Consider the following 14,761-nt stretch of genomic DNA (forward strand, 5'->3'; position numbering starts at 1 on the left):
TATGCAGGACCACCACTTTATGATAAAATCCGGACTGACTGTCTAAAACGTGGTGAACGAAAGAAAAAGAAGAAGCTATGAATGAGCGAAGATGTCAGAAGACAATTTTGCCCACCATCGAAAAGAAAATGTCGTTCTTGTGCCACTTCTCCCTGAGGGATGGAGGGAAAACAACACTACGAATGATGCTCAATGAAGACAAAATGAACACAATGTTTTCTTGACAACTCTTTTATTTCTGTACAGTTCTCTCAAAAATACATGCATCGATAAAAAGCAACAAGATTGTAGAAATTTTGATTAAATTATTCTGGTTATAAAGCTGTTAGATAACAAAACACAAGAATTGTTAATGGAACTGATCATGGTCTTGTTGATGAGCCACCTATAACTCAATTAAAACTTAGCAGAAAGTACTATACTGTTCAAAGGTTCAAAGTTGGATTTTAAAACAAGTAATAAACATTTCAGCAGATCAGTTGTGCACTTAAATTTCTCCAATTACTGATAATTCAAAGGCAAAACAGGTCTTATTACTCTGCCAACTTCAGAACAGAGTCGAAGCTTGCTATCTCTAGAGTTGGAACACCTTACACCAAGTTCAAAGATATATCACAATATGCCAAAAAGCACAAAATAAATAATAATCAATGACAAAAACTGCCACACAACAGTTTGACTGACGCCATTCTGAATTTCTGATAATGCATCCTCCCCCCTATCAAAAGCACACAAAAATATACTCGACAAGCCTTTATGATATAGACAATACCTAATTATACAAACATTAGATTGACACAAGGAAGACAGGTGCTTGAGACAATTAATACACTTCACACATGCATAGATATCAAATGAATTATGGTTGTATAAAATAAATTAAATGTAATGTTCCAATCTGAAAGGACTATATCCAACTTTCCATGTTCAACAGCGACATTAATGCCATCAATCAAACAACATCAAGTATCTATTGGCATATATTCAACAGAAGGCACGGTTGTACTGAATCTGTGTAGTTCCACTTGTGTTAGGCCTTGAAGCCAAAATATCACACAGCCATCCCACACACCAAGTTACAAATTGTAAGACACAATAATCAAGTTAATTGAAAGTCAGTCGCTAATTGCACCTTTTGAGGCAGTTGAACTTTTCAGAGCTCCTGCCCATCAACATTCATTCTCTACAGGATCAACTATCAGCCATGATTTAGATTGGTTTTGATTTTGTAGAAAAATGCAGCAGCAAATTATCTGAAGAATGTCCATGGAAGGAGTATAATATCCAGATCCAAAGTTTTCCAATATGCAATCAGTCCCTTGCAACTCCATCATAGGGTTAGCCAAGTGGTCTTTTACAATCGAATCCTGAAGGAACTGGAAAAGATGAGAAACACTAGGTCATTAACTGGGGAAAGTTAAATGTAAACACTTGACTGAACTCTGTTGACCAATCACCTAGCAGGCTACTATGTTGAAAGAGCCAGGATACGATGTGAGCTTCTTCCTAGTCTTAGCACTGCTCAGGGAACAGACCAATGCTCAGGGAACAGACCAATGCTCAGGGAACAGACCAATGCTCAGGGAACAGACCAATGCTCAGGGAACAGACCAATGCTCAGGGAACAGACCAATGCTCAGGGAACAGACCAATGCTCAGGGAACAGACCACTGTTTCTCACATCCCAAAAAGGGTTTCCGGTGTTTGCATTGTTCGACCAATACTGACAAGCCATGATTGGCAAATTAGCTCCTGTACTTATATACTGGAAAAATATTTTTAGAAGGTATTATCTTGAACCAGGTTTCTTAATAATCAACATCGCCAAGCATTACATCAATCGACTGATTTCCTGGATCTGATAAGGGTGTGAGACATTTTGGACAAACTTCTCTACTTTTTCCAGAGACATTTCACATCACATGTCTCGGTTAAGCTAACAATGATGTCTGTCTTTTTTCAACATTAACTGTTAACACACACAATTTTTGTGCCGTGCCTTATTCTATTCTGGACAAGGCAGAAGTGGCAGTACTTACTTGACAAAATCAGGTGCTTTTGATATCACATGCTCGAACTCGGCAAAAGAAAGCGAGTTGTCCTCATCAAGATCTGCTTCCATGAAAATCTGGAACAAGAATGTAATGTTCCAATCTGAAAGGACTATATCCAACTTTCCATGTTCAAGAGCGACATTAATGCCATCAATAAAACAACATCAAGTGTCTATTGACATATAGTCATCAGAAGGCACGGTTTCGGACACTAAGAACACCAAGTCCATGTCACTAAGGTTGCATCAGACCACACCATATTGTTAGCAATTCTAAAATACCGGATTTTCGAACGAACCACACTTTACAATGTAAATGCACTATGGAAAAACGATGCCTCATTTTTAACTTAGCGTTTATGGTTAGGCAACCATAACTGCTTAGTGCAAAATGTGGAAGCTGTCAAAAAGCATTTCAAACCACATTTTTCGTTGTTCAATTTGAGTCATTAAATCCAAACCTGATACACACTAGATGTATCAATGACTTACATTTTTAATGAGCTGGTTCATATCCTGTTCACTGAGTTTTTGATCTCCTGTCAGTCGGTTGATGACTTTCTTGAGGTCATCCTCAGATATCATGTCATCTTCATCAAAATCTAAAGAAGAGGACACAAATCAACTCAGACTCCAGGCCAACATTAAAAAATATTTCACATCACCACAATATTGCATGATGAAGTACCCACGGTAGTTATAGGACAATAAAATGCAATACGCTTGCAAGTGGAACGTCCTGGACCAATCCTACACCTCAACATAACTTCATGTAGGTCATTGCTTATTAAACTTACCATATATCCTGAATGCATATTCCACCTTGACATTCCTTGGAGCGTTGTCACTGAACACAGACATCATGTCAAGAAAATCCTCAAATGTCAAATCACCATCACCACTTGATGAAAACACCTGACAGATGCGATCACAAAATGGATTAACCTGAAACAGAGGAGAAATTGTATGACAAGTATACAAGGTTTCTTTGGTTAAATGTGCCTCAGCCAGGCACAGCTAGGGTCATTTTTTCCATTAGCCATTCAGGCTTGTACTAGTTTTTAGAAGAAAACTGACCATCTTGATCACCAATGTTTATACTTCTCACCAACTCTAAATCTTGGCATCTATGGCCTCTCTAATCTGTTCCATGTATCTGCCCCTGAACAATGCACACCCTAATATAGACCAAATACATGGACATGCATCTCCCTGCAGGATTGGTAGAACTGTCTAACAACATAGAACATTTGCATTGAGGTCAAACATTGGGCGTCATTCCTCTTTTGCATGGCCACATCTTTGTGAGAAGTACATGATCACAAACGGTGAAGTGTCAAGTGACAAGCTTTGTCAACGCAGGGTGATCCTTACCTTGAGTTCCTGTAAGCTCATCACCTTGTTCATGTCTATTTTAGCATTCTTATTCCTTCCAACTTCAACTGTATCCAACTCAGCAAATCTTTTGTGAACACTGTAACCAGGAAGATTGTAATTACTACATTACAATCCTGCTCTTCACCAACAAATGATAAAACAAGGTTAATCAAGTTATTATTATTATCTTAAAAGATGTACGTTTCTGAACCTGATTAATTTTAAAGGAAGAAACACAGTTGATTAAAGTGCCTCAGGTCCTCTAATTTGTCCAATAGGCAAAAGTTGGTTCCATTTGGAGACTGTTTTCACAAAGAAACAGTGTTATACTGGTGGAGGCTGGGCCTGGGGGTATCTGTATGGCGAATGCTCTGGTATGGTTTCAGTTTTGGACCTGTGCTAGCCTTCAAGTTCCTGACACAACTAACTAGAAACACTACTGGACTTACTGCATGATTTCCTTCTTGGTGAAGTAGGTCAGCTCCTGAAATATTGAAATAAATGATACAGAAAATACAATGTCTTGTCAATAAACATCGGAGCTACAGCTGACATCAGACCATTTCAAACACCTCCAGGACTGGGCCATTGTATGAGTATGATGTACGCAGGCATCTTTTGAGGAACTTAAATATTGAAGTCTTGACAACGCAGGCACATCCAACGAAGAAGGCATATGAAAGGAATCATCTGGCTGTGGTATTCGTATTGATTATCAACATATTGCCATTAGGTCTCTCTCAGCTGTAACCCAAAAGTCACATTTGTACCAGTGACAGTCAGTGTGATGGACAGTTGAGTTGACGGAATCCAGAGATTCAGCAGTTTGAGTTAGTTGTTTGCTGACCGCGTTTGCAGAGAAAAATTAACGTCGGGAAACGTCGCCTTTGGACGGTGATTAGAAAGAGTCCTCTTAGACGGAGGGTTAGGGTTAGTGTTATTACTGTTGAGGGTTAGGGCTTTGGTTAGGAATGACTTCCGGCTTCCGTAAAGAATAGCCAGATCGGAGATAGATTTCAATGTGAAATGTATAAAGTAGTCTCAGTAGAGGCCCTTCTTACACCAGGCGGAGGAAGCCACACACAATACCTGATAATCTTTGAGTTCTTGATCATTGAATGCACTTTGTGCTCCACCCATTTTGCTAGGTTAAATCGTGTAAAACAGCAACAGGTAAACAACACACAACAATATTAACAATGAATGTGCGATTTGTTACATCCTCGATGTACACTTCGAGGGATGTCGGAGTTCGTCTGCGCTAGAAATAACAGGTGGCGCCACCATTTGACACTTCATAACGTGGGAAATACGAATTAGCCTCGATCCGCTTAGACCAATAGTTCTGTCCTCACTCAAGGCAAATCATGCAGTTTGCAGTTAGGACTACACTTCTGCAAAGTTTGATGAAACCCCCAGCAATGATTTTTTTTAAATCACGAAAATGTATGTATAGAGAATGTACACGGACCCTATCGCAGATTTAATTGTGTCCTAAGCCCGCTCCTGGCTCCCCTGCCGTTGGCCATCTATACTACTTAGTACGTACATGAAACGTCCACACAGGAGTAATGCCTCGAGAATAGGTTGGAATAAAGATAAGCTGTGATCGGCAACGGTCGTCAGCACTATGTTTGGGGTTCATGGAATAACTCGTCCCCCGTTTCCCCCCTGAGAAGGAGGGAAACAAAGTTTATCACGACAACCTCCCATCAGGACATTGTCACATTATCACTAAACTGGTAACCAGGGGAGACATAAACAATATGATACCTGTGAACGGGTTTGTTCGCATTGTTTACTATGTAACTCCCTTGGGATCAAGGTTGTAATGAAATGGAAAGCGTGCTTTATTTTCAACTCGACTGGCAATGTACCCTACCAAAGCAATGTCATTAAAATGCATGTTAGTATGCCCTTCTATGTCGGAGTCATACTTTGGAGAGTGGTTTCGCAATGGGGCTAACAAACATGAATAATTGTATTTTCTGGATTTATGTATTTAGTTTGTACCCACGGTGTAACTGGTCAAAGCCGCGAGTATAGCTTAGAGTAATAACTAGATTAACACTGTTAGAACGGATCAGAAAGAGGAAGGTATGCGAGAGGGTTAGGCCATAGTGACTTATTAGGGCACCATGTGGACCTGGATCAGGAGGGATGAAGGGCTTGAGTCTAACTCTGGCCTGAGTAATAAGGAGCTCAAGCTGCCGCGATCCGGGGGGCAGAGCAAGGACAAACGCAGAACACCAAGATCAGCGGTGACTCGTTTCAAGGAACCTGCTGGTGCCGATACTTCATTGAGAAGAGCGGTGTCGTCAACACTAGATACTTGTAAGCAACGGAGACCAAAATTGGTGGGGTGTCGATCGACCCGGAGTAACTACGATACATTCGCCCGAGACAGAGGCAAGGAAACGCCGGGACAACTGCGCCAACGGAGGACGCATTCGGCGGGTAGGTTACTTGAATCAGACTCCGGTGGGACTGGGTCAGATACAGAGGATGAGTTAGAGGCGCTGCGTCAGAGGCGCAAGGAGACACGGAAGGTGAGAAAAGGTAACGGCATGTCGATGAAGTCGGAGGGCAGCTCGGCCGTCTTGGCGGTGACTGTTGCGAATGCTCCCAAACAAGTTGCAAACTGGGACAGTGGGAGTTCCTATTCGTCATCCGCCAGCGTCTCCTCACGCGGAGGAGGTCAGGACTTGGAGTTATTGAACACACAATGGATGGGCACGTATGATGACAATGTGGAGTCTTTTGATGAGGCGCTGAAAGCAAGACGCAAAAGTCAAAGGTTTCTGGACCCGATGTACAGCGACAAATCGAGCGAAGAGTACAAAAAACTATTAGCTGATTTAGTTGAGAAAGGCATTGTAATGGAGAGGAATAAAAATGTTACATTTGAACAGCCCTTAGATGAGCCTGATAGTAGCGCTGCTGATGACATTCGTGTCGACCCTGGATTGGAGGCGAGGCTCAAGCAGAGACGGGCTAACGCCAAACGAGGCTGGGGCATCGTCAGGCGAAAAATGCAGGAACTGAAGTTAGAGCGGCGACAGTCAAATTCATTTCAGGGCTGGGCGATGCTTACCAAACATGCAAGAGCCATGTCGGATATAGAACGGGCAAGAGCGGACTTGTATGAACGGTACGGTTTTGTCGAGAGTATGGGACCAGGCGAAATGCCAGAGAATAACCCGATGGCGATTAAGAAAAATGTGAACCAAGCCACGGCAAAGATGAGGCGAATGACACAGATGGCACAGAACGCTGCGGCAAGACGCTCGACAGTCACGTGAAGAGAGTTGCACGTGCGTTATCATTCAGTGGGCGAGGACTGACGAGTATGGTCTCGGGGAGGCATGTCACCATTGTGACTGAAGGGAAACGAAGAACGAAGATATGATGACACTTAAATCGCTATCCACACTGTGAGCTTAAAGAAGCCCTTCATGACTTGGTGATATGTTATGAGGCGCACACTGCACAACCTTGTGAAGATACATCTGGCTGTGATGCAGACGGGTCAGTTTAGTCCAGTTGATCTACGAAATATACCTCAAATCATAAAAATTTGTTGTGCTGCAACTTGTTGGATCATTGAGTCGATGGATTGCACTGTCACTAGGACATTGCATTATGAGCAAGTGTTAGTTTTTACTCGTCTTGTTATCCTGAGGACAAAAAGAGATAAGCGGAGGACAGATGAATATCATGCATATAGCCCTCATATATTCCCATGGTTTTGATGTGCGTGGGTTTTACTCGAGGAGTCTACTCAACAGTATTTTACTGAAGAGTCACAACCTATGTGAGTAAAGACGTGAGAAATGGTTAGATCACTATGATTCCGTTTTTACGCGGTCATGGGTTGTCTGTGGAGAATGGACACAAACCACAACGAGGCTCATGGAAACTGCATTAGGAGACCCAGGATCAATGCTTCATAGTGGTTTATTTGCCATGCCATCCTTGATTGTATTCCCACCAGACCTGCACAGTGTTGTGAGTCACTTGACAGACTATGTGTAAGATGTGTTTGGCTTGGTCACGTTCCGTGGAACACAGCGGAATCGGCCCATGTTTATTCGCCACGAGAGAGGAGAGGTAACGGCCTGAAAGCCATATATTCCTAAAGTATACATGGCCCAACAATGCCATTGCTGAAGCATGCAGAACCAAGGGAACTAACCACGCTTTGTCTGTCACGTGAGTCACCACAACACGTGATGCATGAATTGTACGGCCATTTGACCACTTTCATGTCATGTGACTGCGTTTTATTTGAAGGCTATGATGGTGCTTCTTGAGTAAAACAAGATCGCGCAATGATATAATTCATCGAAATCCTGTCAGTTGCCATGCACGGTGCAAAATTGATCTCATTAAAGTTTCATGCCCCTCATCGTGCCTTTTTCCATTTTTTCCTGGTGTTGTCAGTTTACCCATCACTTCGTAACCGATATCGGTTGACCATGATACATTAGCCAACCGCGCCTATCACTACTCGATTGCTTTATCTGTAAATTGGAGGTGTAATGTCACTCTAATGGATTAGTTCAACAGATCAATCACGTGATACATGACAGTCCATTACAGTTCACAAATAACATCGCATATTAGCCTAAGTGCAATTCTGCGATCTCCATGCAAAATTCAAATCCGCTCATCATCGTTGGCTTCGGTCAGACTAGATGACACTAGATGAAACGCTCCGAAAACACTGGTGGCCGCCTGGGTCGGTTTGTCTGTGCACCCCTGTCGCTCTTGACATTCACATGGCGTTTTGAAGTGCGGAATCGTGTCGATCGCGAATGCTTTAACCAGAAACAATGGATAACAGTAGAGGACTATAGTAACAGGACAGGAATTGTGTAAGACCAGCAATTAGCATGGAGGACACTTATGACTGCTGACCCAAAGCCAATGACGAGTACACTCTGGGCGCATTAGACCGACCTCGTCCTGTCGCCCCTCATAAGGGGAGGACGATCAGGATGACGAAATGGACTGCATAGGAGGGCTGCGTGGGAAATTCCTAGGATATTCCCCGCACCGGGTTTTCATCACAGTGTTAATTATCAGAACGTAATTCAATGATCTTGATATCTTTCTGACAAAGCTCAACACATGGCGTATTAAAATTTTCCCCCATCCGTTCTGACTGATCATGTAAATGTAGAAAACATATTGAAAACAATTTTGCAACAACATAATTGGGCCTTTTCGGTCGAGACCTGGGGGTTATAGACATTGTTGATTGAAAAATTAACAGGCACGAAGTACTCGGTCTGCTGATTAAAACTTCAAATAAATATTTGTGATTTGAATCGAGGTGATTAACGGGGATCAAGAGAGTAACTCGTAAGTTTAGGTAATCACAAAGGGTTGGTATAATCACAAACAATGAGTTTGATCCGAATCGAAGGGATTTGTAGTGGGGGAATGGGTGGTGCGATTACATTTTTGGCAAAGGCTTTTTCAAGACCTTCTATTACATAAGCCTAAAGCTGGAATAAAACAAGATTAAGCCCAGTTCAATTTCAAGAAATTTCGGAATCATTCATCATGCAATGGTTTGAGGGCAGTTGTCCAAACGTCACGTTCCCCGGCAACTGGCTTTACCTTTTTTAATCATAAATCTAAGTCGTCATTACAACATTCAATACACTGAACTACATACATGTATGATGGTTCAGGTCAGCCAATGCGTGGTGGGTTTTCTGTAGACGAGTTATTCCCCGCGAAAGAAATATGCCTGTAACTGTCTAAACCCAAGACTTGATACCATGCGTGATGATTAGTCAAGCTAGATAATTGGGTTATATGCGATGAGAGCGGACATTACTACACTCCGTACGCAGTGGACCGGCCTCGTCCAGTCGCACAGGGAGATCCAATTAGGATGACGCAATGGACTGCCCCGGTGTGACAGCGGATATAGTCCCCCTGGAGTCATAGTCCGGTAGCATTGTATTTGACCAATTAAGCAGCATGATCTATTGTACCGCTAACCCTAACCAAAACATTTAGCAATGCGGGCTGTTGTTACACGGACTATCAGCCCTAGGACTACTATCCCTTGCACACCGGGAGTCTATAGGGTTACGACGCGATCAGAAGCTATTATAGCATGCATTTATGTTCATACCAACAGTAGTTTGTTTGATGTTGAAGTCATTCGATTTGAATACAATCATGTCACTCTGCTCCAAATGCCATCCTGACAATATCAGGCCATTTCACTCGATACATATGCGTAAGGAGAAGTCGTGTTGCTCGTATTTTAAATGCATTTCTTTTAGCGAGCTTTTTAGCCGGATTTGGATGTATCAAAGGCACGCTTTTTAGTAGGCTACCATTGTAAACAAAGGACTAGGAACGAAATCAGCGCCTCTAGTGTCAATATTGGCTTTTACTCTGATCTCATTCGTGAAATAAGTGACCTGCCGAAGATCACTGATGGCCAAACGATTCCTTCTTTGTAGATTTGACAACCCTGGAAAGCACATCCACTTTGACACATTTCAACAAATCTTAATTCATTGTACCGGGGTACACACCACCACCGAGGCCCAAAGAAATTCCTTCTTCCCGCGTACCACCGTCGACTGGAACAGCCTACCTGAAGCCACAGTGACGGCCGAGAACACCGACGCCTTCAGGAAGATGCTCACCACTTGGACCAGCGCTGATTTTAACTATTTTAACTACGACCTTACATTTTATCAACTTTTACCATTCACCAACCAAGCTTTTATCTGTTCAACATGCGCCTGGGACTAATGGTCTGCTTAGACTGAAACCCAGTATTGGAAGAAGAAGAAGAAGACTTTCTCAATCCCCAACAAAAAGTTCCAGGGAGCGAATCGACTTCGATTTGGAGCGAAACGACTGGGGGCGAAAAGGTTCTGCCGAGACCGGAAACGAGACCAGCAGGCGGAAGGCGAATTTGCGGATTGCCCGAATAAAATTAGATTTTCTATATCATCAAGATGGGTGTTGAATATAATCCCGCGACGAGTATATTTTATTATACCACGTACACAATATTTTCAGTAGTTTTGACAATAATCGGTAAGAATGAGTGAGAAAACAGGAGTTGAATTGGTGGATAAATAGCTCTCATAATTTCCACAGTGTTGGTGTATTTTGTGTATGTCTTGTAGAGCATCAAAATGGCTGGCTCACTCATGGTCATGTGACTCGCAAGGTTGGGCTAAGAACTGTAAAATACTGAACATTACAGCTCTGTGACAAGAACCACTCATGTATTTAGTGATGGGGATAGTTTTGACATCACAATGCGTAGTGCTGTGTTGAAATCTATTGTCGTACACGACGCTATGTGACATTCAAATACATCATTACTCTTGGCTTACTGGACTGGTCTGCTTCAAAACCCCGCCATAGTTAAAGGAAGACAATGACTCTGTTCTTTTTTTATTGCTTTTCATTCTTTCCTGCAGGTTTGTATTACATTCTCAGCGGCCTGGGACCTCGATTTGACATCGGCTGGTTCTTGGAAGGTCTCTCTCCATTCCTGTGGGCTAACATTGGCATTGGACTGTGTATATCGCTGTCAGTGGTCGGTGCAGCATGGTATGTATCAATATCCTCACCACCATTAGCAATGCTGTCTTTATTAAGTCATTCTAAGAAGAACTGTTGCTGGCCAGCCTGGTTACTCTGGAACTCTGATATGTTGATACAAAAGGACTTTGTGTGAACTGCAACAAGCCTTTTTCTCTGACATCACCCATGTTTGTTTCAGGGGAATCTTTGTGACCGGCTCCAGCATCTTAGGAGCTGGCGTCAAGGCACCAAGGATCAAGACAAAGAATTTGGTCAGCATTATCTTCTGTGAAGCTGTAGCAATCTATGGGATCATCATGGCTATTGTCATTAGTAATTTAGCGGAGGTAAGAATGACGCTTCCTTTATCAGTAATTGGATATCAAACATATCGTGCATCGCCTGCCCCTTGTCCAATATCTTATACGAGGCTCCATTCTAAACTATTAGTGTCCTTGTTTACATAATTGTAGACTGCACTTTGTGATTGTGAATAATGTCTTCAACGTGATACTGACATAGACATAGTTAATGAATGCTGCATTCACTCTGAGCTCTGATGCTGACTTAGTTCATTTGATTTTTCAGCCGTATGATGAAGCAACTGCAGATGAAGGTGTAAGAAGAGCGAATTATTTTGCTGGTAGGTTATTCAGACCAATGTTGTGTAACAACCCATCTCTCAAGCCTGACCTTGATGCCTCGTCCTGGATCAAGCAGAGCAGGACAATGATGATGAATAGTCGAGGACATCAGTTGTTTTTGATTTCTAATCAGCTGTTTACTCTCAGTAAGGACATGGGAGGTCACGTTCAGATCCTGGTCTCCTGCCATCAAAATGAACAGGTATATGACTATTGTTTCTTGCAGGTTATGCCATGTTCGGCGCTGGCCTGACTGTTGGTTTTGCCAACCTTGCCTGTGGTGTCTGTGTTGGCATCGTTGGTTCAGGAGCTGCTCTTGCTGATGCCCAGAACGGTAGCTTATTCGTCAAAATCCTGATTGTAGAAATCTTTGGTAGTGCTATTGGTCTGTTTGGAGTTATTGTGGGCATTTTACAGGTGAGAAGTGAAATAATGTTTTTCTACTATTTTGTTCTTTGCAGGAGAATTTTGTGGTAAACAAAAGGCATTCATTTAGATATGGGACTGAATCCATCACTTTTGGGGACTGAATCCATCACTATTGGGGACTGAATCCATCACTATTGGGGACTGAATCCATCACTATTGGGGACTGGGACAAATTACTCCTTAGTTACTTTGACAGTATATCAACTCAGAGTTTACTTGCTCTCCTTGCCTAGACAGCACATTGTGTGCTCCATTCTTGCCTCATTCCACCCGGTTGAGACCAGCATAAGGCGTTTCTGTTGGACTTCCTTGTCCACTGATAGTCTCTAACTTGACCCCTTCCAGGCTAATCATTTGATTGCTTTATTCCAGATTACACATGCCAAGATGGGAAACAAAGCAGCATAATTGGAGCTTCCACATTCATCAGTCATCATTCCAGGATACAAGAACAAGATATTAGTTCTGGCAAAACAGGTTCTTTTCAATGAACCCTAAGGTAACATAGGCTCTTACCCTCCTGTTACCTGTAGGGACAATCTACCCCTCTGCATGTTGGGAAAATTGTGCAATGGTTGGAAACCCACTGATTTGTGTGTTGACTTAAATTCATCATTGAATTACCTAGGGTTGCGAAATGTTAGGGATAAAAGTTCATTGAAATGCATCAAAAGTATGATATTATTATAGTGATTATGATTTACAGTGAAAGAATAATGTTGAATTACCTTGCAAATGAATAGAGGTCAGATTACTTTCTAGATTACAACAATCGAGCAGTAGTCCACGCTGAATTGGTGATATTTTTCTTGGGGCTACCTCGTACTTTTGTTGTGACATTCTCAGACATTAAATAACACCTGGAGTTCTCTGATGTACATTCCTAAAACATTGTGATCTGAAGTAGCTGACCTCAGCCAAACAATAGCAACCTTACTGACATCGGACTATGTGCTGGACTCGTCAGGTTTGGGTCCCTTCGATTAAGAAAACATCGCCTTTCGACAACTGAATGTTTCTTGTTGAATTCAAATATTGAAGTGCTGCTCGCATGTTAACCACCTAGGTCATGTAGTTGACATCATGTAAGATCGTGATGGTCACTCGAGACTGTGAGTCAAGACATTGTGTCAACATGGCTGGCTGGCACATTAATCAGAAAGTGTTGATGATATTGTAGGCCTATGAGTGATCTTCTTCATTGAACCCAACTTTAAGTGGAGGCTGTGCACCCTTTAGACATGTTAGTTTAAACCTCCATTGTGTGTTGATGTACTGAATCTGTAGACGTCTATATGGGCAGTAGCTATAGTGAATGGTGATACTTGTCAGTTTATGTGATAAAAGATGTAGAGCACTGTGGAAACATGAGGTCAAGGGTTGACAAATATAGAGAGTTGTAAACAGAGTGATTAGTTAGTTTTATGGATGTGTACATCAGTGAACTTGTTCGAGTTCAACCTTCGATTTTATGTTTTACCTTTGCCAGCATTGTCTGATTTATATATACGGTGCATAACCAAAACAATGTTTCATAGACGATGTGACAGATACATTTAGGTACTTGTAAAGATTATTCTGGCCGTGTTGTGTAATCATGTTTTTCTCTAAGACACTAATTCCCTAGTTTACAAAGTATAAAGGAGAAATTTATGTCTTTGATAAAAATCTGAGATGATAAGTAGTCTGTAGTTGTTATAGGAAAAGAAGCATGTCTTTAAATGGATGAGAAGCCATAACGACTCTGGAACTGTAAGCAGTGAGTTGTAAATGTATAAAATATAAACTAGCCAGTAGCTGCTGCTACTACTAGATGTCAGAACTGTGCGACTAATGATAGATTCCCAATACTGGTGCAGGTGAAGCCATCTGTCTGGATGGCTCCTGACCGGATTTACAGTATGTCTCCCTGTGCAATCTAATGTGCCTCATCAGATGTGAAAGTCTGTTGGGAGGTGATTAACGTGATGTGTCTGATTAATGTACAATATAGCTGCCCTGGTGAGTGAATTCCTCACAAAAACCTGGTAAACAGTCCTCTATTTCATGTGATTCAGATGATCGTGATCTTGAATAGAATAGAGTGGAGAGCTAATAGAACACGTCTTTGTAAGGAATTCTTTAAACCATGATGGATAGAAATCATAATGTATATTTATTGCTGTATAAATCTGTATATTATTGGTGTGTGTCGTGGTTGATGTCGTCATCATCAAATGTAAATAAACATAATCAAAGAAAATTGATTCTTTACTCATTCTGTGAACTGAACTGTCAAATACTACAACTACAACTATATGTAATACAAGTTTTCTTTTGTATTCTACTCCTTGGGAAAGTTTGTGGACACCGAGTTTCCTCAAACATCCAAAAGAAAAATTGTGTTATGAGATGTTCTGAAATGCCAGTGAAATGGAAACCAGCCTTATGAGGTCAGAGAGCCTCCTTGGACGCTTGTGTTATGAGATGTACCGAAATGCCAGTGAAATGGAAACCAGCCTAATGAGGTCAGAGAGCCTCCTTGGACGCTTGTGTTATGAGATGTGCTGAAATGCCAGTGAAATGGAAACCAGCCTTATGAGGTCAGAGAGCCTCCTTGGACGCTTGTGTTATGAGATGTACCGAAATGCCAGTGAAATGGAAACCAGCCTTATGAGGTCAGAGAGCCTCCTTGGACGCT

General features: G+C 41.9%; 2 protein-coding genes across 2 annotated transcripts; one reads left to right on the plus strand and one right to left on the minus strand.

Annotated features, from left to right (window-relative positions):
* Positions 1-215: 215 nt before the first annotated feature.
* Positions 216-4,660, minus strand: LOC135487149 (calcium and integrin-binding protein 1-like). Its single transcript, XM_064770584.1, has 7 exons — positions 4,520-4,660; positions 3,880-3,914; positions 3,428-3,527; positions 2,851-2,998; positions 2,546-2,655; positions 2,040-2,128; positions 216-1,376 (listed from the first exon to the last, which is right to left on the minus strand). The coding sequence occupies exons 1-7, from the start codon at positions 4,568-4,570 to the stop codon at positions 1,355-1,357; spliced, it is 555 nt and encodes a 184-aa protein (XP_064626654.1). The 5' UTR covers positions 4,571-4,660; the 3' UTR covers positions 216-1,354.
* A 5,699-nt stretch (positions 4,661-10,359) lies between these two features.
* Positions 10,360-14,323, plus strand: LOC135486664 (V-type proton ATPase 21 kDa proteolipid subunit c''-like). The gene is made up of 6 exons (XM_064769645.1): positions 10,360-10,510; positions 10,903-11,035; positions 11,208-11,355; positions 11,597-11,651; positions 11,879-12,069; positions 12,454-14,323. Exons 1-6 carry the CDS (start codon positions 10,429-10,431, stop codon positions 12,487-12,489), a joined length of 645 nt encoding a protein of 214 aa, XP_064625715.1. The 5' UTR covers positions 10,360-10,428; the 3' UTR covers positions 12,490-14,323.
* The last annotated feature ends 438 nt before the right edge of the window (positions 14,324-14,761 follow it).

The sequence above is a fragment of the Lineus longissimus genome, chromosome 4 (assembly GCF_910592395.1).
Source record: "Lineus longissimus chromosome 4, tnLinLong1.2, whole genome shotgun sequence".
Classification (NCBI taxonomy): Eukaryota; Metazoa; Nemertea; class Pilidiophora; order Heteronemertea; family Lineidae; genus Lineus; species Lineus longissimus.

What these genes read in the sequence shown, in the direction of transcription:
- LOC135487149 (XM_064770584.1), bottom strand. Translation starts at nt 4,570, where the DNA reads ATGGGTGGAGCACAAAGTGCATTCAATGATCAAGAACTCAAAGATTAT. An exon ending in AAGAACTCAAAGATTATCAG is followed by an intron (nt 3,915 to 4,519) that starts GTATTGTGTGTG and finishes TCAATATTTCAG; the next exon opens with GAGCTGACCTACTTCACCAA. An exon ending in AAAGCACCTGATTTTGTCAA is followed by an intron (nt 1,377 to 2,039) that starts GTAAGTACTGCC and finishes CATCTTTTCCAG; the next exon opens with TTCCTTCAGGATTCGATTGT.
- LOC135486664 (XM_064769645.1), top strand. Translation starts at nt 10,429, where the DNA reads ATGGGTGTTGAATATAATCCCGCGACGAGTATATTTTATTATACCACG. An exon ending in TCATTAGTAATTTAGCGGAG is followed by an intron (nt 11,356 to 11,596) that starts GTAAGAATGACG and finishes TTGATTTTTCAG; the next exon opens with CCGTATGATGAAGCAACTGC. An exon ending in TTATTGTGGGCATTTTACAG is followed by an intron (nt 12,070 to 12,453) that starts GTGAGAAGTGAA and finishes GCTTTATTCCAG; the next exon opens with ATTACACATGCCAAGATGGG.